This window comes from Rhinolophus sinicus, chromosome 5 (genome assembly GCF_057876585.1).
Source record: "Rhinolophus sinicus isolate RSI-liver-muscle chromosome 5, RSI-T2T, whole genome shotgun sequence".
In the NCBI taxonomy this organism is placed as follows: domain Eukaryota; kingdom Metazoa; phylum Chordata; class Mammalia; order Chiroptera; family Rhinolophidae; genus Rhinolophus; species Rhinolophus sinicus.
The window spans coordinates 92,241,934-92,262,500 of NC_142505.1; the positions used below are offsets into that span (position 1 = coordinate 92,241,934).

Sequence of the window (20,567 nt, forward strand, 5' to 3'; positions counted from 1 at the left end):
AGAGCTCCAGTTTCTTAACTCTCCCCATATTTAACAGGAATATAATTACTCAGCAGTAATTAAAAGATTCTGAGCTATTCTGTTCACTCTGTATTTGGAAGATATTTGTACTTTGGAACCTACTGGTACTAATTAGAGCCTCTTATTTTGCAATCACTCATAATTTGTTTTTTCCTGAGCTAATCTCACTCATGAATGTGTGATCAAGTTAAACTCAGCTCTTCATTAGTGTGTGTGCTGACCTCAGTTCCAAGCGCAGCCAGTGCATAATTCCAGTTTTGTTCCTATCCCCTGCCAGAGGTCTAAAATTGCCGTGTTTGAGAAGATGTGGACATACATGAAGTCAGCAGAGCCATCAGTGTTTGTGCGGACCACGGAGGAGGGGATGATCCGAGTGAGGAAATCCAAAGGCAAATACGCCTACCTTCTGGAGTCCACCATGAATGAGTACATTGAGCAGCGGAAACCCTGTGACACCATGAAGGTGGGAGGTAACTTGGATTCCAAAGGCTATGGCATTGCGACACCCAAGGGGTCCGCCCTAAGGTAAGTAGCCAAGATTTGCTTCCTTGGTACTCCTCCCCACCCTGTCTCAGGAATGAAGCTGCTGTGTCTGCCACATGGCTCCAATGCCACGACACCACCTGTGCAGGAGGGCTCTTCTTGGACACCGGTGGGCCTGGGAGACTCCAGCCACCCAAGATCTTCAGCCCTGAGGTTGGAAATTGACCTGGGGGCTTCAGCTTGCTATGACTGCTGCTGCCTATGTGTTCTTCCTCATGCCTCACCTTTCCCCACCAAGTGTGTAAAACATCAGTCAACCTTGTGTTTCTCTCTGTCATGTGATCTGTAACACACCATCCTTTACCAGACACCCCTGCATCCAAATAGGCCACGAACAGAGTTCTCCAGCAACCTGGATTCTTTGACAGAAGGTGGTTTGTAATGTTTGTCTCAAAAGAAACATAAACACATTGTCCAAATGAAAAATCAAATAGTATGAGTCCTGACACTCTGGCTGTTGAAATCAAAATAGCACCAAATGAATGGCACCATCTCTTCTTTCCTAGAAACTGATTTCTTTAGCAAGAAACAGGTAGTTCAGTAAAGAAGCAAACCGGACTTTACTTTCACATAAAGAAGCTCTGGTAGTCATTCCAAACAGCTAAGGTAGAGTCCTATCGATTTGAAATCAGAAGACATAGATTTAATCCTGGGATTTACTACTGACTGTCTTACAGAAGGTAAGACATACCATCTCCCCTCCCTTCCATTTTCTCATCTGTAAAGAGGATCATCATCCCAGCCCTTCCTAGGTCCAAGGTGACAGTGAGTTCAAATGAGATAATCTCTACAGAAGGTGCATGAAAACCGTGCAGTGTGAAGTCCCCTGTGAGACATTATGTCAATTACAGAGGGAGTAACTCATTTTACAGGCGGGTGGTACGTGGTCCAGGAAAGGTAAGGGGTATTTTAAAGGGTTGCAAATGGATGGAGAGGGATTCTTAACCCATTTTGACATGACATCCAGAGCCACTCTGCCTCTATTCATTCATTAATTCCAATAACATTACGCCCTACAGTGGTCTAGGCAGTAGGCTAGGAGCTGGAGCTACAATTTTCAACAAAACAGACATAGTTCCTGTCCCTGTGGAATTACATTCTTGCGGGGAAGACGTCAGAGTTTAAACAGATGATTATTGTTTAATGGCTCATGACAGTGATGACAAGTAGTGTGATAGTCTGTAAAAGGGTACCCAGAGGAGACCTACTTCCAGCAATATGGCAGAACAAAACTCCCCCTATAAAACACCTAGATATGCTGGGGAAAGGTATAACAAATAGCCTTTTAAATGCAAGTTTGGAAGGCCCTAGGCCAGAAAAGGAAAAGGAAATCCAGACCAGAGTGAAAGCATAACCCTTTCTGGTGCTTATTCTGGGGTTTCCCTAAGCAGGGCAAAGTTATAAATGATGTGACAATCTACATGAACACGAACCAGAAGTACAACTAAAGATGTACTAATGCAAAATATTTTTAAAAGAAAAAGGCACTATCATAAAAGACTAGACATATTTAGAAAGGATTTAATGAAGTAAAAAATGTAATCATTGATATAAAATCTCAGTGGAAGGGTTAAACAGCAATTATACAAAGTTGAAGAGAAAATTAGTACACGGGGGGGAAAAACTAGAGAAAATTCCCCAGAAGATCACACAGACAGTTATAAAAGATAGAAAATATAACAAAGAAGTTAAGAGACATGAAAGAGAAAATAAAATTCCATATGCATCGTCTATGAGTTCCAGATAGAAACAAGAGAGGATGGAGTAGAAACAATATTTGAAGGGAATTTTCTAGAATTTATGGAAAACATAAACACTCAGATTCAAAACTTATGAGTCCCAAGCAGGTGAACAGATGAAAATCAGCAGCTAATTTAATTGAAACTGCAGAACAATAAAGGCGGAGAAGATTTCAAACACACCCAGAGATAACAAGGTACGATCCGGTGTGCAGAATGGGTGGGGCATGGCTGAGGAGATTTTTCCAAGGACGCTTTATTTCAAGCTGACACCTGACAGATTGGTAGGATTTAGCTGAGGGAAGTGAGGGGAGGGGAACAGAAGAACAATTTAGGCAGAGGGAACAGCAAGCGCAACGGTAGGATTAATAAACTAAGAGAAGTTAACTGATCCTGAAACACACGTAATAAAGAGTAGAAAAAATTAAGCTGAGATTGCAGAATGAAGTAGGGAAGGATTTTGTAAGGCATTTTTGTCCTTATTTGAAGAACAATAAAAACACATTGAAGAATTTTAAGTAATTGTCTGAAAATTAGGAAATAAAGATATCTGTAGGAGCGCAGACACAATTGAATGTGACCTAGTGAAGGGAAACCAAATGGCCTGGTGTTTATCAATCATGCATTTTTGCCTGGAAGAACTTAAAAGACTCTGTACAAGTTTAGGCAAAGTGCAAAGGGGATCCAGAGGCTAGTCCTTGGCAAGGAAGAGACTTTTATCTCAGAAACCTGAAAGCATCACCCTAGAAAGGCCCAAAGTAGAGAAAGCATTCTTACAGGCCTAGAAACGTCAAAGATGCTGCAGTGTTACAATTTACTGAAGGCTCTATACGTCAAGGACATCATTTGATCTGAATAATTGGATGTGGAAGTAAGAAAACAAGGTGCAGAGAGGTCTAGTCAACAGAGTACTTCTGCCACCCCATCCTACACACAGGTGCCTGGAACAGGTAACAAACTCAGAAAATATTGGATGTTTGAGTGACATGAAGCTAACACTCAGGTCATGTGGCACTCAAATGACTTTCCACTATAATAAAAGCTACCACACAGTGAGTACCTACTCTACGCTACATATTGTGGTATGTGCATTATCTCACAGAATCCTCATCACATCCCTAGGAAGTACCATTCCCCCCATTTTACAGATGAGGAAGCAGAGGCACAGCATTAGGTGACATGACCATGTTTGCACAGGGGGCAGTCTGACTCCAGGGCCCTGGCTGTACCTTACTCCAACGCTGTGTTGGATTTTATGATTGCCAGCACCGTTAAAGGCAAGAGACTAGACTTATGCCAGGTTCTTGGTACCTACTCACTGGGACCAAACAATAACCATGAACTCAAAAATAAAAAAGCAGACTTCTGGAGCCCTGAGCATTCACTCATTTCTCTGAGGACAAAAGATATAGTAGATGCTCATTTTATTTTAATGCACCACTGCTTTGAGTCCCATTTCTTCGAGCAGTAATGCTGCTTTTATGGGTTTTGTATTCTCAAAGATTCTTTCTGGGATAAATGTTAAAAAAAAAAACTCAACTCTGTAACAAAGAAACACGTAATTCTATTGCTCACATCTCTGTAAGACATAACACGCCATTTATTGAGGTTGAGAAGAAAGAGCAAGAGAAATGTACGCACATATCCCACATGCAGATCATTGACGGTTGATGTGCGAGTCAGGAATACCCAACTGATGCCCACAAGCTCCCAGCTTCTCCCAGTGCCCCTGTCTCTCCAGTGGCAACCTCTAGGACAGCCGTGGGGCTTCCTGACTCTAAAACAGAAGAGTAATGCTTATCCTAGGAAGGCCATGAGTTTCTATGGGATTCTACTTCTGACCTCCTCATTAAAAGGAGTCATTCTATTAAAGCTGCCCAGAGTGTAGAGGTTCCATGAAACATACCATTGCAAAACGGCTACAGAAAATATGAGTAACCCCTCCCCATCCCCAGCACACTCTCCAGCCAGGTTTTCATCATACCTCACATGCCCCACATAATGCCATTTCCCCAAGGCACGACTGAATACCAAAGACTCATCACAAATCAGATGCCACAGACACATATGCCTGCTCCAGCAATCTTAGATCCACTGATTTGATCCCAGGAAGCCATTCTACATGAGAGAGGTGGAATGTGAGAAGAGTAAAGGGGCAGTACGTGTTTCCTCAGGCCCCACTGAAAAAGGGGATGATATATGCGGACAATGCAGCAGAGGAAACCAATTTTGTCTCCAAATTATTTAGAATTGTAGAACATACTTTCTTAAAGACTGTCCAGCGTTTCACAAAGCTGCAAAATCTTTAGAAGCATCTACACTACATGAAACAAATAGAAAATGATATTGAATGTCAACTGGAATTGACAAAAAAATAAAAGAAATCAGTGTCTGTGCTGCAGAAAGCTGCTTCAGGATGCTACAGGCATTGCTATGAACATTTCTTCTCCCGGGAAAAGGTGAGGCTTTAGCAGCCCTCGCAGGCAGAGATGCTCCAGACGTAATGCCTGTGCTTGCCTCAAGAAAGGACTTTCCTGGCAGTCCTCCTGCAGCACTGGCTCTCCTTCAGGCCAGTCCTCCCCACACCTGTGGCCCATTTGCTCTTCCTAACCTGCCCAAAACAAGCTCCAGATTCCTCCAAGGCAGATCACCCAGCTTTGCCTCAGAGGCCCAAATGTGCTAAGGCCCAAATGTTCCTCTCAAACTTGCCAAGTCTACTTGGCAGAAGCCAGGCCACAGTCCCTACCGAGCCTTAAAAGTGTTAGTGACAGAAGGGTTTTTTGGTGTTTTTGTGTGTTGTTTTGTTTTGTCTCTTCTGCTCTGGAACCAAATACTCTGATGAAGCAAGGTGGTTCAGTGTTTGATTTTTCCATTTGGACAGGCGGTGTTTCTTTGAAACAGATGTTGTTTGTTGGCTGTCACTGCATGTTTGGGGTTGGGCGAGGGGCTGAGTTCCGTTTCTAAGCCCTTAGATTGTGGATAAAGACCAACGCAGCCTATGCTGGTCACTAGGGAAAGGCAATTGGTAAGTTTACTAATTATGATCTTATTGGCCTTTTTGTTGCCAGCTCAATGTATCTTCTGGTCTGCACTGAAATCTTTTTCCTTTGTTATGATAAATACTCCCTTCCGTGAGAGAGAGTGTGTTCAAATTTTCTAAGTAAGGAGTCAGGGCCCATGTTTTACTAATGCACGAAGGAATCCACACCAAATTGGCCTAAGTTAAAATATCAACTAATGATTCTCTTTCGCAAACTATCTACCAGTAATTCAATGGATTTGCTAAGAATTATGCCCTAATCAGGACATTGGTCAAAGTGTGGTCTTTACCTGTGCCTGTGTTATGTGGAGTCTTCTCTGGTCTCTGTGATCATGACATGCTTATCTTCTGTCACGCGTTTTGTCCATGCCAGATGTATGGGCCAAGGGGACAGGAGCACAGGGCAGCCGCATCCTGCCGCTTAATGGGTGGAGGGCACCCAGGATGCTCTGAGACCCGCCCCCTGTGCTTTCCATTCAACTTCATCGATTCTTCTCTGAATCCTTCTCCACACAGTGCGCTGTGAGCAATGCTTAGGCAGCAGTGGTGACAGACGCAATCCCCGCCCCTAAATGACGCATAATCCAAGATGGCTCATGAGCAGAATGACACAGACACCTATTATTCTATCCAACGCCATAGAGAGTCAGAAACACTCAGGAGGAGAGTGAAGATTTGAATGGCAGGTTTTGCAAAGGTTTTGCAGCAGAGGTAACATCCAATAGAGGCTCTAAAGAATGGTGATGGATAAGAAGTGGGGAGAGGGTGCTCCAGATGGAGAGGATGGAGTAAATACACCCAGAAATGGGAAAACATAGGGCTTGTTTTCAGGAACACTGAGGGGTCCACTTCAACTAGAGAATGTATTAATAAGTAAAAGCAATTGGTTGTGGTCATACTGTGAAGCTTTCCAATATCTCTGCATGTTTGATTTGATGTCGGTAGGGGCCACTGACGTGGAGGGACCCTAATGAGACAGGTTTCTGAAGATTATCCCGGCAGTGGTTTGCAGTACGCATCAGAGAGAGCAGGCTCACAGGCAGGGAGGTGATTCAGAAAGCTGTTGTGGTCATTTTGGTAGGAGATAATGAATGTGGTCACAGGTCATAATGGGATGGGGACAGATGGAAGGAGTAGCCTTGGTAGTTTGAGAAAGCAGCGTGTTCCGTGAGCTTTCTGGGATTTTTGTGCTCCTGCCTAAGGCCTGACCAGGTACAAACTGATTCTGGCAAGGACAGAAAATGGGTAGCTATGGCGTGTACCTCGCAAACAGAATTGTTGCCACCTCCTCAGTTTTACCTCTGGGATGCCTGGAAGGTCGAGAAAGGCATCACTGCGAGGGGTGTGGAATTCACAGTACACAAGCAAGAATGACGGCAGCTGCCAATCACCTTGTCCCTCTTCCTGCGGCATTGACTGTCACTTGCCTACAGGTGCTTTTTTTTAATTTGACATTAGCTCAAGATTGATCATCAGCATTTTAGTCAAATTGACATTCCTACTGAATACACTTTCTTTCTTCACACAAACCTAGGCTGAAAAATATCTCCTAAGAACCACCTGCCCCTGTAGGTATCTGGCTAAAGGCAGGAGGGTGGGTAAGACCATGACTCAGGAAACGATACCACAAAGTTTTATGGGGAGAATTCTCATGTCCAGGGATGGAGGTCTCCTAGTTTCCCACCTCCCCACTGGCACCGTCTGACATGATTACATCTTCAAGCTGGTTCAGTGGGCCTTTCTTGAACACTCTTTTTTTTTTTTTTTTTTTTTTTGCCTAACACTGATCTGAGTGTTACAGAGGCCATTAAGAGAGTTCTCTGCTTTTCCAGAGTCACATTGACCCAGAATATAATTGGGAAACAAATAAGCAAGTGTTGTCTTGTGTGGTGTTGAATCTATTACTCTAAAGAACCATTTCCCCACTTTAGTATGTATCAAAGTTATCTAGGGAAGGTGGTTTTCAAAACGCTCCTTTCTTGACTCTAATTCCTGAGATTACTGATTCTGCAGGTCGAGGGTGTGCAATTTTACCCAGAAATGTGCAGTTTTAACAAGGACTTGTTAAAGGTGATTCTGTTAGAAGGTAGACAACAAGTCCACTTTGGAAAACAGGGCTAGAGGGCAGGGAACACAGATGTACAAGTGGTCTGAGGAGGCAGCACATGAGGAGGAGGCCATTCTGAAAGAGAAAGAAGACTAATAAGATGGGAGTGTGACAGGGAAATTGCACTGAATGGTGTTGAAACAATAATCCTTGGAGTCAAACAACCTCAATTCAAGTTCAAGGGCCATTACTCTACCAGCAGCTTGCCCTAGCTTAATAACCACTGTAACTTTATGAGCCTGTTTTCTTTCCTGTCGAATTGGAATAATCATTCATTGCAGTTGCTTTGAGTTTTGATAAAATAGCATAAAGTGTTTGTCACAGAGGGTACTCATTAACGATAATTCTCCACCCCATCCTCCTCCCATTAGACCTACCAAAAACTCACTTTTGAGTCAAATAAGTTATTTATTTTAACTTGTGAAACCAACTGTGGTCATCAGAAATGTACATGAGCCCTATCCTCAGCCCCCTGCATTGGCTGCATTAGAAATAAAATGCCTCTCTCTGAGAACAATTTGTGGTCCTCCCCCGCAGAGAACACACTGAAAAAATAAAACCCTGATGTTTCTTCTCTCCCTCCCTCCCTCCCACCCTCTCCCCATAGTAAAGTACTGGTACAGGGCCTGCTGCTGAGAATAAATACAGTATGTCCCAGGGAAATGACAGTTGGTTTCCATTGGTCCTTGCCTCCTGATGGGTAGCCAGGGATGCTCGTTGTCATGGTAACCCCGTGAACTCTGTGACCCAGGTTGGGCCTGATCAGAGGCAAAGCCCTTTGAGCAGAGAGGCTGGATTTGCCTGCATCCTCTGAAGAGCTGGAGAGAGAGGAAGAGAGGGAGGGAGCCGGGGGGATGAAAGGGGAGAAAGAAAAAAAAGGGAAAAGAAAGGAGAGAGGGAAGGAGGGAGGGAGGGAAGGAAAGAGGGAGGGGGGAGAGAGAGACAGAGACAGAGAGAGAGAGAGAGAGAGAGAGAGAGAGAGAGAGAGAGAGAGAGAGAGAGAGAGGAGACTGGAGTTTTATCAAAGGAGAGATGCATCAATACAGAAGCCTCTCAGGTCAGGACACTTGGGATGGATCAGAGTTCCAAGAAAGCCTCCTGTGAGACGGGCGCAGTAGCCTGGTGCCCAAGTCCAGGCAGGGGACTGACCAGGGCTTGATTTAGCATTTTCAGTGGTGGTGGTGGTAACACCTATTGTTAACAAAACGACTTTATCTAGCGCTGACTGATCCCAGGAATTTTAGGAAGTATTTGAGGTCCATTAGCTTATATAATTCTAACGACAACCCTGGGAAGGGAGCATTGTTTTCATCTTGATCACACGATTCAGGAAACTGAGGCACAGAGACGTTCCAGAAGTTGCCCAACATTACCTGGCATGGAAATGGGAGAGCTGGATTTTCAACCCAGGCAGCCTGTTTCCAGAAACTCTTCTCAACCATTAGGCAAGAATGCCTTCTCAAAGATGGAAGGAGGGAAATTGTGAGGAAGGAATGATTATTTGGAGACTAAAGATCATTTGCTATCCCCTCCACCACACACACACACACACACACACACACACAACTTTATTTAGTCCTATCCAACCAATATACACTTAGGAAAACGGAGGTTCCACAAACAGAAATGGCTCTGTCTGCGCAGCCTGAATTCCCAAGGGAATCCTTGCCTCCTTTTGGTACCATCTGCCTCTGTGGGGCACACATGTCCTTCTGTTCAGGACCAAGGCCATATCACAGGTTGATGTCTTTGCCCTCTACCTAAACATGGCAAAGGGGCACAGCCAATGAGGTTTAAGTTTCCCTGCCTGCCCATGACAGACTGATCCGAAACACCTGAAAGATTTTCATGCTGCTCAAGCTCTATAGTGCTTCTGATTCCTTTCAACAATGAAAAGCAGATCATTTTAGACTGATCATACTGTAAGCGTGTGGGGGTGGGGTGGGGGGAGAAGAGGAGACTTACATTCATGTCGTACCTACTGTGCGCTGGGTAATGCTTCTGTATTCAGTGCATTCGTCTTCCCCGCCCCTTTTGATTTAGGTATTATCATTTCTCTTTCGCAGGTTAGGAAACTAAGATTCAGAGAGGGGACAGTTCGCCCAGGTTCTCAGGGACTGGTGAGATGGACTTTAACGACAAAGCCTAACTCTGAAACCCTCGTTCTTTGCACATACCCACCTCTGTGCTAATGGAGGCATCCCTCACTGCCTTTGCCACCAGAGAAAGGTGGCAAGGGTGGGTCTGGGGAGATGAACCCCAAGAGAAATGAGTGGCCTTAACCAAGGCGAGAATAGGTGCCCAGCGCAGGTTTACCTGCCAAAACACTGCTTTCTTGACACACAAATTGCGCATTGCTTTCTTTTAAGAGGCTGTTGCTGTCAAAAATAGTATCTTTCATTTATTTTCTCCCTCTCTTCAGCAACTTTACTTCAGATTTGCCCAGCCTGTTCCCTTTCCTAAGAAGGCAGCTGCTGCAATACAAAGGCAGACCAGGAGGGACGAGGTCTGGATACTTGTCCCCAGCTCTGCCACTCAGGGCACGTGGGGCTGAGAAGCCAATGTGCTTTGGTGTTGATCAGACCCTCATTCAAACCCTGCCTCCCACGTTTACAACCATGTGATCTGGGGAAAGTAGCAAGCAGCCGTATGGACCATGGATTGATGGTCAGGCTCTTGAAGTCAGGGCTGAATGTCAACCCAGGCCTGCCAGTTAATGACACGTCTCGGAGACAAGTGACTTCACCTCCCTAAACCTCCATTTACCCAAAGATGACAACTGGAGGTAACACTAAGTATTTACTTGGGTGGTTGTTAAATGATTAAATGAGGTCATACTTAGTGCTAGCACAATGCCTGGCACATTTTAAAGTGACTAAGAAGTGCTAACTATCACTAGTTATCTCTCCGAGGCTTGCTTGGTTTTCTCACCTTCCAAAGGGGGATCCTGCTACAACCTTCATGGGATTGTCTTGGGAATAAATGAAACCACTTCTGAAGAGCTCATGGTGCTGAAGGGGTCCTTGGATAGTAACCCCCTTTCCTCCTCCAGCTCTCCTTTGCCTTTCGCTTCCCTTCAGTGCTCACCATCTATCCTGTTAGTCTGGGGATCTGACCCAAAAGCGTAGTGATTGCCTTCTCCACTCTGGGCTTCTTTTCATTGCAATAAGATGGAAATCTCAGATACTATGAGACAGAAATGTTCAAATATGTAGTTTTATTCCCTTTTACACTCGGTGCCCCAAACTTTTCAGCTAATAGCCACGTTGCTTCCTCCCACATGTCTGAAACGTAGGAAGCTCCTGAGCAAAGCCTGGTCTCAGAGAGCAGGCAGAAAGGCAGCGGGTAGGGGTAGCCCTGAGTTGAGCCCCCACACAGAAATACGGGGCCCTCTGTTCCAGTAACATTTTGTGAATGCACCACAGGTTGAGATCCTGGCTCAATAATCATATCTAACCAGCCTGTTCTTCAGGCGGAAAAGGGGCAAAGGCCCAGTAAATCCCTCACCAAAAGCACCAACTTCCTCTGAACTAGAGCCAGCAGAGCATCCAAACCAAAGAAAGTCAGGCAGGGAAATTTACATGTGTTATTCATTCCTCAGCCCAACACCTAGCAGAAAAAGAGCATAAGGACTTCTCAATCACATTCTCTATTCCCATGGGAATAAAATTTACTCCTCGGGAGGAATATTTAAAAAAAAAAAAAATCCATAGCATTAGTCCAGCCAGTCTCTGGGGCTCACAAACATGAGTTTTCCCCACTTCAGATCTTTCCTCTTACTGCTTCCTTCTTCTCTCTGCCTACATTTCAAAGTACAGTTCAATGAAGCAAGGACCAGTGCCTCAGACGCTAACAGAATATTTAGCATGTAGGAAACGCCCACTGATTGCTTGTCCTATGGACCGATTCCCATCTCACCAGCTTCCTTGGACATGGTGACGTTATGAGCGTGCTATCAAAGCAGTTGGTGTGTCTGGTCCGTCTGATTCATGACAACCAGGAAATACTACTCCGACTGTACAGACCATGTAACACATTAAACCGACCAACTCTTAACTCGCGATCTGTTTGACCATTACTAGTGAACTAAAAGCAGCATGAAAGTATGTGACTGGGATCATGGAACTTAATTCTAACGATGTGTCAGCAAAGATGAATAAACTATGACATTGGCATTCCCAAGATGCATCATCTAAAACGAGGACGGCAACTTCAAATGACCCCAGGGTCAAGGTAAAGAAAATGAGTGAAATGGACCAGGCTAAACCTGTACGTGGTTTCCTCATTTTTAATAGTCATGAGTACAGGCAATACTTACTCTAAGCAACACCACCACAGTGCAAACACTATGGTAAAGAATAATTAGGGTTAATATTTATTAAGCACCAGCTATATATGGCAAAACTCTCTAAGCACTCATATACATTCCCTAATTCGTGTAATACTCACAAGAACTCAATGAAGTAGGTACTGTTGAGAACTTCATTTTATAGGTGATGAATGAGTGGCACAGAGACGTGAAGTAAATTGTCAAAGGTCACACAGCTAGTAAGTGGCAGAGCCAGAATTTGAACCCAAGCAGTCCAGCTTCGGAGCCTATGCTCTTCCCCACTCCAGTATACTGTAAATAGAAATCTCCCCAGACAGTATCTGGGAGATCATAGGAAAGGAAGGGGACTTAGTGAACAAAAGAGTACACGCCTGTCTAGAGAGATCAGCCTCCACTCAGTCTGGTCTAATATTGCCATGTGGGAATGTTGCCAGATCTCCTGGTTTCTTCAAAAGAAACTAGAAATCTTGATTTTGGTGTAAGCTATTCAAATGTTTGAGTGGTAGTCACAGTTAGGATAGAAGGAGAGAGAGAGAAGACACCAGCCAGTAATGACTAAGACTAATAAAAAGAAAAGAAAGAAGAAGCACCATAACGATAGATAGCTCATAGATCAACAGATAGATAAACAAGGCACAGTGGGAAAACCATGCAGGGAGGGGTTAATATCTTGCCCTTCCCCAGGATGGGAGTTCTAGGAAGGCCTCCAGGAAGAGGCAGCAGTCCCTGAACAGGGCCTTAAGCCAATGGGGAGAATATGTATGAGCAAGATAGGGAGAAAGGTATTTCAGGTAAAAGATACAGCAAGCACACAGTACAAGTGAAGGGGAGGGTAATTCGTGCATTCTTTTTCAATTTTGCTATTGCTGTTTTCAGCAGGGAATCATTTTATCAAACAAAATCTCTCATGGAATCCCACTGGAAAAGACAGATTGGACTGGAGCTGCTGAAGCAAGAGCTAAGAGACTAGAGGTGGCAGAGGAAAGGGGGGGGAAGAAGGGAGAGTGAGAGCGAGGGACAAGTTCAGGCCAGGCTGGAGGAAATCATTCTCCAACAATATGACCCTGTGTATTTTAAAGTCCATGAGAAATAATGGTCCTGCAGCCCTGCTCAGCATTCTGTTCACATTGATGTCTGCCTTTCGGTGGCCAGTCCTTAGAGTGGGCCCAGCTTTTCTTCCTTTCATTGAACCAGAGCCGACTGAGATGAGACCCGTGGGCTGGCTCTCATCCTGAACGGTGTTTCCACTCCCTCCGCTAATTGTGGGGAGATTTTCATTCATTCCCTCCAGTATGTTTTGTCAAGCATCTCCAAGGTGCCTGACACAGACCCGAGTGCCTGCTGCTGCTGGCACATGGTTCTGCATTACAGGACCGAAGGTGGTTGGCTGTTAGCTGCAAATGAACTGTGGACACCTGCTTGTCACCATATGAGGCCGGCTGGGGGTCGAAACGCCTCCAAAATGCTTTCTGTCTGTAGAATCGCTGCTGGAGGGGCCAGGCTTCAGAGCCCCAATTAGCTCTGTGCTGTATCAGGGATCGTAGCCCTAAAGAAAGTTACAGGGCCAGAAATACATATCAGATATGTAAAACTCGTGTGCAGTTTCTGGGGATTCAAGTAACCTCTGACTCAAGTTTCTGGGGATTCAACATACATCTCAGAAATGTAAAAACACTCCTTCATTCAGCGCCATGTATCAAGCAGCCACTGTGTTAGCTAGTAAGCTGGGAGCAGGGTGCCTACCATTGAAAGCTCTCAATCTGCCTGGAGGAGCTGATGGTGGATAACGGAGTTATGGGTTTGTTGTCAGAAGTTGAGGAAATTGTGGCAGGACAGAAGGGAAGCCCTGATCCACTCTGCCTGAGGACACTGAATGAGAATTTGCAGTGAACAACGTTATGTTAGAGTTTGTAAGATGAAGAGGGTTCCACAACGTGGCAAAGTGTTCCAGGTAGGGCAGGAGTCAACACACAAAGGCTTGGCTTCAGTGGCCAACCCAGCCACCTGTTTGTCCAGAACTCATCTTAAAGCACTTTCCCATCTAGTATCTCATTTGATCCTCACCCCACAGGCAGCTGGAACAGGAGCATGTAATTATTCCCAGTCTACAAGTGGGAAAACTGAGGTATAGTTAGGGTGACCAACTATCCTGGTTTGCCTGTTGTTGAGAGTGTTCTGAGGATGTGGGACTTTCAGTGCTAAAACCAGGAAAGTCCCAGGCAAACTGGGACCAGTTGGTCACCCTCGCTGCAGTTACAGGACTTGTCATATAACTTAATCAGAGAGATGAGTGAGGGACTCAGATCAGGTCTTTACACTCCTTCCTTCAGCATCTTCAGAATCTTTGTCTCAGAGTAGAGAAATTAAGAGAGTGCTCTATACGTGTGTTTTGTTTTTCCTTTCTTCTTCTTTTTTTTAATCCTAATTCCTTTGTTTTGTCTTGTAAAGTCAGAAACCAAAGACAGAACCTCTGTCTTCTGGGTGACTCACTGCCTGACTAACATTCCTTCTCATAAGATCACAGAACTATCTGTTTCTTAAATATACTCCAGAGGGAAAACCACCTGGAGTGGTCACAGGTAAAGGGAATTTGGAGCCTACCTATATTCCTTAAGGATGTTTCCATTTTAAATGAGGCTCCTGCTGTAACCCCAGTAACTCTTTATTTCCTGCAGCTTAACCTCGACCATTTTACGCACCCGCCCAGGTTACTAGGCGGGCAGTCCTATGCACCCTTAGCTTTCTTCCCCATCAGTGACAGTCACATGGACAAACTGACAATGTCATAGCCTGGACTAAAGACAGAAGGAGCCTTTCAGACCACTGTCCACAAGGGAGGTGACTAAAGGAGTGCTTCCAGGTCCCAGGTCGATAAACACCCCATCCTGCCCTGGATTCAACCACCCTCCCCTCGGGCACAGCAGGCCCTACAAACTTTGGTTCTTGCTTCAGGCTGAGGCTCCCATACCCAGCAAAGTTGCAGAAACACCCAAAGACTGTTTCTCCCCAAGACCCTCAGCAGCAGTGGTTCACTCACCCTCCGTAGGCATATGGAAGAGAGGCTGCTACAGCCCAGCCAACTGTAAAGGGAGAAAGGACTTTGCAGTGACCCACTATCTCCATTATCCTTGGACCTTCTTGACCGAGGGAGCACCCTGGGCCTCGGAACGCGCAAGCCCCATGGAAGGGAGCGTTCGAATGACCGTGCTCGCTTGTACACGGGCTTTTCGTCCCGTGCAAGACAATCCCCACCCTTCGCAGTCCCCCAAAAAGTCTTTAGACCACACGCATCAGTTGCGGCATCCTGGAGGGCACCTGCAGAGCCCCTTCAAGTCTCTTCCCCTAGAAGTGGTTCCCAGTGGTTCTCAGACCACAGATGTCATGGACCGATACAAGGCCAAGAAAGGCAACGGGGAGGGGGAAGGAGAGACACTGGACAATGTTTTCTCTTGCCAAAGAAAGACATTCCAAGAAACAAAACCAACAATCACCACCTCTCAACATCATTTAATAAGAGAAGAAATATAGTAACACTAAAAAAGGAAGGAAATAACTGCACATAAAGAACTGAACTTTAAATGGAGAAGTTCAACTTTCAGAAAACTTACTATAATTTCTTATCTTCCCTCATTTTCCCATTGATAAGTGAAAACCTCATCACTAATTGGCCTGGAACATTTGACCAGCCTTTTGGGAACCACTGATTAAATCCCAATTTTTTATCTAGTCCATGAATTCTCTCCATGTTTTTACTGATAAACAGTTGTCCCACCACCAATGTCCCACCAAATTACTACTTTTCCAATAGCAATTCCCAGAGCGCTCTGACAGCTCCAAAGTTTGCCACCACCCTGAGCAGCAATCTGTGTGCCTGTGGCTTGTGTCCCTGATCTAATCCTGCCCTCCAGCCTCTCAGAGAAAAAGTCTCGTTCCTCTTCCACTCCCTGGTTTCCAAGTGGGCGCTGTTTACTTTGCAGTGACCCACTGTCTCCATTATCCTTGGATCCAGGGCTAAAACTTTTGATCTTGTCTGTTCCTGTCATGAGTCATTTTATTGATTAATTAATTGATACGCATGTACTCAGAACTGACGACTGGATATAGATGGGAAGCCGGCCTGAGGCCACTCCCTGCTGAAACACTTTCCATCTCTCCCTTGCCCACAGTAGAGTATTGACTTGTTAGCAGAGGATTCACGACGTGGACTCGGTCAGCCGTTGGAACCTCACCCCCGGGAAGGTATCAGAACCCACAGGCCCTGTGCTGGCTAGCTCTAGGCGTCTGAGTTTACTTCTCCCTTTCCACAGAGCACTCGCTGATGGTTTTCTAACTCCCGCCCCTTAGCAGAATCGACCGCTCTCCTTTTTTGGTGCTTCCTTAACCTTTCACTTTAAAATCAGGTAGTCTTCCATGACCTACGGAGAAGCTTTTCTGCCTCCCACACTCGACTGTACATTCCTGGAAGGAGGAGATTTATAACTTGTTTGATTCTTTCTTCCTACTAAATACTTAGCACAGTCCTTGACACTTACCTGGCCCTCATACATAGTTAGAGAGTTGACCCAAAGACACCAACTCTTTATAATCAAGTTAAAGACTAAAATATACATGAAATGATAGTAGTAGGTAGAGCAATAAATGGACTGCTAGGTGCCAGGGAAATTTAAAAGAAAGATCAATGATAAATCAAGAAGTGTTTCAAGGAAAGCATGGGTAGTGTTGCAGGGCAACCGGGTGTTAGGAGAAAAGTTGAGAAAAACAAGGTGCAAGCACATAGAAGCAAGTGAAAATACCAGTTGAAAGAAAGCAGGATGCTTAGCAGCCTAGTCTGATGAAAACTGAAGCTTCTTGGGGTGGGGAGGAAAGGAAGAGCGTATCATAGCAGGCTGGGAGTAAATTTCAGGGGTTGTTTCATCCAACACTCCTCAGATGCTTGAATTCAAGATTTTGGAGGAAAGAGTAGAAGTGTAGACAGTTGCTTCAGAACTGAAGCCCAGAATTCCTTAGCCTTTCATAAGCAGAGGCCCAATTAAAACCATCTGAAAAATCTCCCTTGACTGCCTTTTCCAAACTTCAATCTCCCTTCAAGTATATGATAATCGAGCTTCTTCACAGTGGTAAGGTTGAATGCATTGAACTTTACTGAGTACACGGTCACCCTGGAGACTCCTTGCAGAGTTCCAACTCCTTCCTCCCCGAGACTTCCAAAGATAATTCATTGATTCAAATGCTCCCACGGACTCATCAGCTCCTGTGGCCGAAGGGCAGGGCTCAGGTAGTTGAGGGTTTCTTCTGCTCGTTGGCCCTCTTGGAGAATAAATGTCATGCACATCACCATGTCAGTGATTACGGGCCTCGTTCCATGCTCTGATAACCCAGGACCATCACCTCTTCTGCTGAACATCTGTCTGAACCTGGGACATTTTAGATGAGTCTTACTCTGCCGAATTAGGACCATATCTGATTCCATTTTGTTGCTTTATGTTTGTTTTGCTCTGTGCTAAGCACAGGACTTGGCATAAGAAAAGTCTTACTTGAGATTTAATTAAATAAGTAATTGTTATAAACATCCTTTGAGGCCTTTATAAATCCTTTGCTATTAATTCTTGCAGTTCTATTTTTTATTCAAATTATAGTGGAAAATAAGAACAATGCGTCTAAACTCATTCACCCTAAAGGATGTCCCTTTATTCTGAAATGTTGTCCTTCCTATTTCTTTGATTTTTTTGAGTATCCTTAATTCAGTTAGAGGAAGGTGATGATAGATGGTGGTTGCTCTCTGTAAACATTTTTACTTGGCAAAATTAAGATTTAACACACATCTGTATTGGTTCTCCTACCACTCATCCATGAAATCCAGATATCTGGAAACTACTGCCACTCTAGAGGACGGCCTCTACTATCCAGAACCCTGGCTTTTCCAGATATCTGAGTTCTTATCTTATTAAGCTCTTGGCTTTTGTTTCAATGTAATATTTTAAGAAGGAACTATTTTTAAATTCATACCTCTTTAAGTTGTTTTGAACTGTTGAACATAACCTTTCTTGAGGACTTTATCAGTATCAACTACCAGTGGCACTGGATTACAATACAGTGCATCTTCCAGAGGGCACATCTTCATAGGGCAGTTTGCCAGAGGCAGTATAGTCCCAGGCTACCATCATTTTTGGAGCGAGAGAAGGAGAGAGGAAGAGGAGGAGGAGGAAGAGAAGGGGGAGGAGGAAAAGGAAGAGGAGAAGAAAAAAGAGAGAGGAAGGGAGGGAGGAAGAAAGGGGAAGGAAGAAAGGAAGGGAGGGATGAAGGAAGGAAGAAAGAAAAAGAAGGAGGAAAGGAGGGATAGGGTGAGAAAGGGGAAAAAACTGCTTTGGTCCCTTCCTTACAGTCAAGTTGTAAATTAGCATCTTATGAAATGGCCTATGATGAGGCTTTTCTCATTTGCTGCCTTTGTTCTGCTGTGGGCTTAGAGAATAGAGATCCTTGGGTGTTACAACAGTGTGCCAAGTAAAAATTTTTTAAAGGACTGGGGTGGGGGAGGGCCTAAGTGACCACTGGAGGGGATGTGTCCCCGCATCTTAGGAAAACTGGAAAGTACAGTGGTTACATGCTTGGACTTTTGTCGCACAGAGCTGGGTTAGGATCTTGAGCAAGTTATGTATCCGTCTGTGGAATAGAAATAGTAATAACATGACAACCAAATAGGGATGTGAGAATTAAGTAAAATAAAGCATCTAAAGTACTTAGTACAATGCCTGGCCCGTAATAAGCCCTCAGTAAACACACAATGATCGTCCTATGATCCTGTGCATTTTCTCTACATCCTTTCTGGTCCTTTTTGAGACACAAAAGATGACATGCATTTGGATTCTGTTCATTCATTTGGAGAAAAATAATATTTCTCAAGGTCCTATACTGCATGGAGTATCTTATACTAAATGTTGTGGGGAGGGATCTGAAAACAAAGGAACTACCATCTCTGCTCTGGGGAGCTAACGATCTATTTGTGGAGACGCAGTCAATACACCAATCAGCTAGAACAACATTACAGCATAAGGGATCAGAGTTCAAGTCCAGGGAATTATCCAGGAAGGGAGACATTCAGAAGTGAAATATAATTAAATGCCTTTCCTGGCAGTCTATTTTTTATCTAATTGTGAGATCATAAGCCACAAATATAGGACATACATAAATGTTTCCCACATTTCCCATTGTGGGGCTCATTCTATAAGGATTATTCACTTTCTCCAAACACCTCTTCACACTACTGACCCCAAACTGGATTCTGTGTCTAAGGGGAACAAAGAGTAGAGTCTTTATTTCTGAAGACAGAAAAGTGATCTGATAGCTCACAGCAAAAATGAGAATTAAGAATTTGGTAACACCAACCTTGATTCTCCCTTTCAATGGCTCCCTGTACCTTCTTCCCCTCCAGTGCAGTTACCCTCCGTTCCTGCACCGACACCCTGCTCTCTCCACTTTGAGTCTTTCTACCAACTGTCCCTTCCAATGGAGAGGCAGAGGAGAAGGAAGAGTCATGAAGCCCAGGCAGTGGCTGTATATCTCTGCCATGAACTTACCTCAGGAAGAATCTCAGGGCCAGCCAATGCCCTTTGTGTGTTGTCAAGCACAGAATGGATTTTAGCTTTTTTTTTTTTTTAAGAGGAAGAATGAGAGAGAGAGAGAGAGAGAGAGAGAGAGAGAGAGAGAGAGAGAGAGAGAATGCGCACTTGAGCACTGGCTCAAAAAATGTATCTAAAAGACTAAAGAGTATATTTCTGGGATCTGTTCATGGAAACTGTTTTCCCAGCTTGAAAATTGCCACGTTTAAACTCACAATGTGGGGTAAGTGAAATCATAAATACGAACTCCTTTTTAGGCAACAAACAGCATTTGGAGTCTTCCTCCTTTGCCTTTGGGGATCCATATGCCACAGTCTAGTTAGCTGCCCACCCACTGACAAACATAAATAAAAGGTAATGGTTGTAGTAAACAGAGCTCCCGTGAGTCAAAAAGTGTTTTCCAGGGAGGGCTCAACATGCTTCTTATCACACCAGAGTCAACCGATAGCCAAAGTTTAGCTCGTGTAAAAACAAACACATGAAGAAAGCAATAGAAATTAAAATGTCTGCTCTGCTCACTGTCTACACTCAACAGTGCGGTGGCATAGGCCTCTCAGAGTTTATAGCAGTAAAGGGATCAGGGCAAGAGGCCATGGCAGATGACTAGGTTGGAAGGCCCATTCGCCTTCCCATTAATGCCCCTGGCTGCCCACTGTGGACCCGTCTCCTCCATCCCATTATTGCTTGTTTGTGGACTGTGAACCCTCTCAGCTACGTAAAAATTGAGCCGTAATGTAAAGTGCCCCCATCACCAGAGAAATGCTTAGGAGGAAGTAGTAAAACGGGAGGTGGTACAAGTTATGTCCGACAGATGGCCGGCTCCTTACCTAAAGAACCAGATTCGGCATTGAAGGGGGAGGGAGTAAATCCAGTCAACCGAATCATTCCAGCCATGAACTCATGCACGAGTGTGCCCAGCACACCAAGCCTTATAAGCAACATTTACATAGGGTTGCAGTGGGGCAAGTGAGGGCTGTGGGTATAGAAATTTAGACTCACGCCCTTGGCCTTCACAGATGGCTTTGCACATGTTATATGTACATGTTGTCATTGATGTGGCCAGAAACCCCTGCCGTGGGATCTGATGACAACTAACTGGGCTTTACTGGAGCAGGCGACTGTGGTCCCCCAAAACTGTCAACGGTGGAGCATGGTGATGCTAACTGCAAGT

At 44.6% G+C, this 20,567-nt stretch overlaps 1 protein-coding gene across 6 annotated transcripts in view; it reads left to right on the top strand.

Annotated features, from left to right (window-relative positions):
• The window catches only part of GRIA1 (glutamate ionotropic receptor AMPA type subunit 1), a 291,242-nt gene that overhangs the window by 251,241 nt on the left and 19,434 nt on the right, over nucleotides 1-20,567 (top strand). For 5 of the 6 annotated variants that reach the window (XM_019750390.3, XM_019750391.3, XM_074313815.2 and 2 more), the window contains one exon: nucleotides 299-546. In XM_019750390.3, coding sequence (XP_019605949.1) covers nucleotides 299-546 — 248 coding nt within the window. Of the gene's footprint in view, nucleotides 1-298; nucleotides 547-596; nucleotides 718-20,567 lie in introns of all 6 variants that reach the window. The other variant, XM_088798749.1, reaches the window with a different exon arrangement.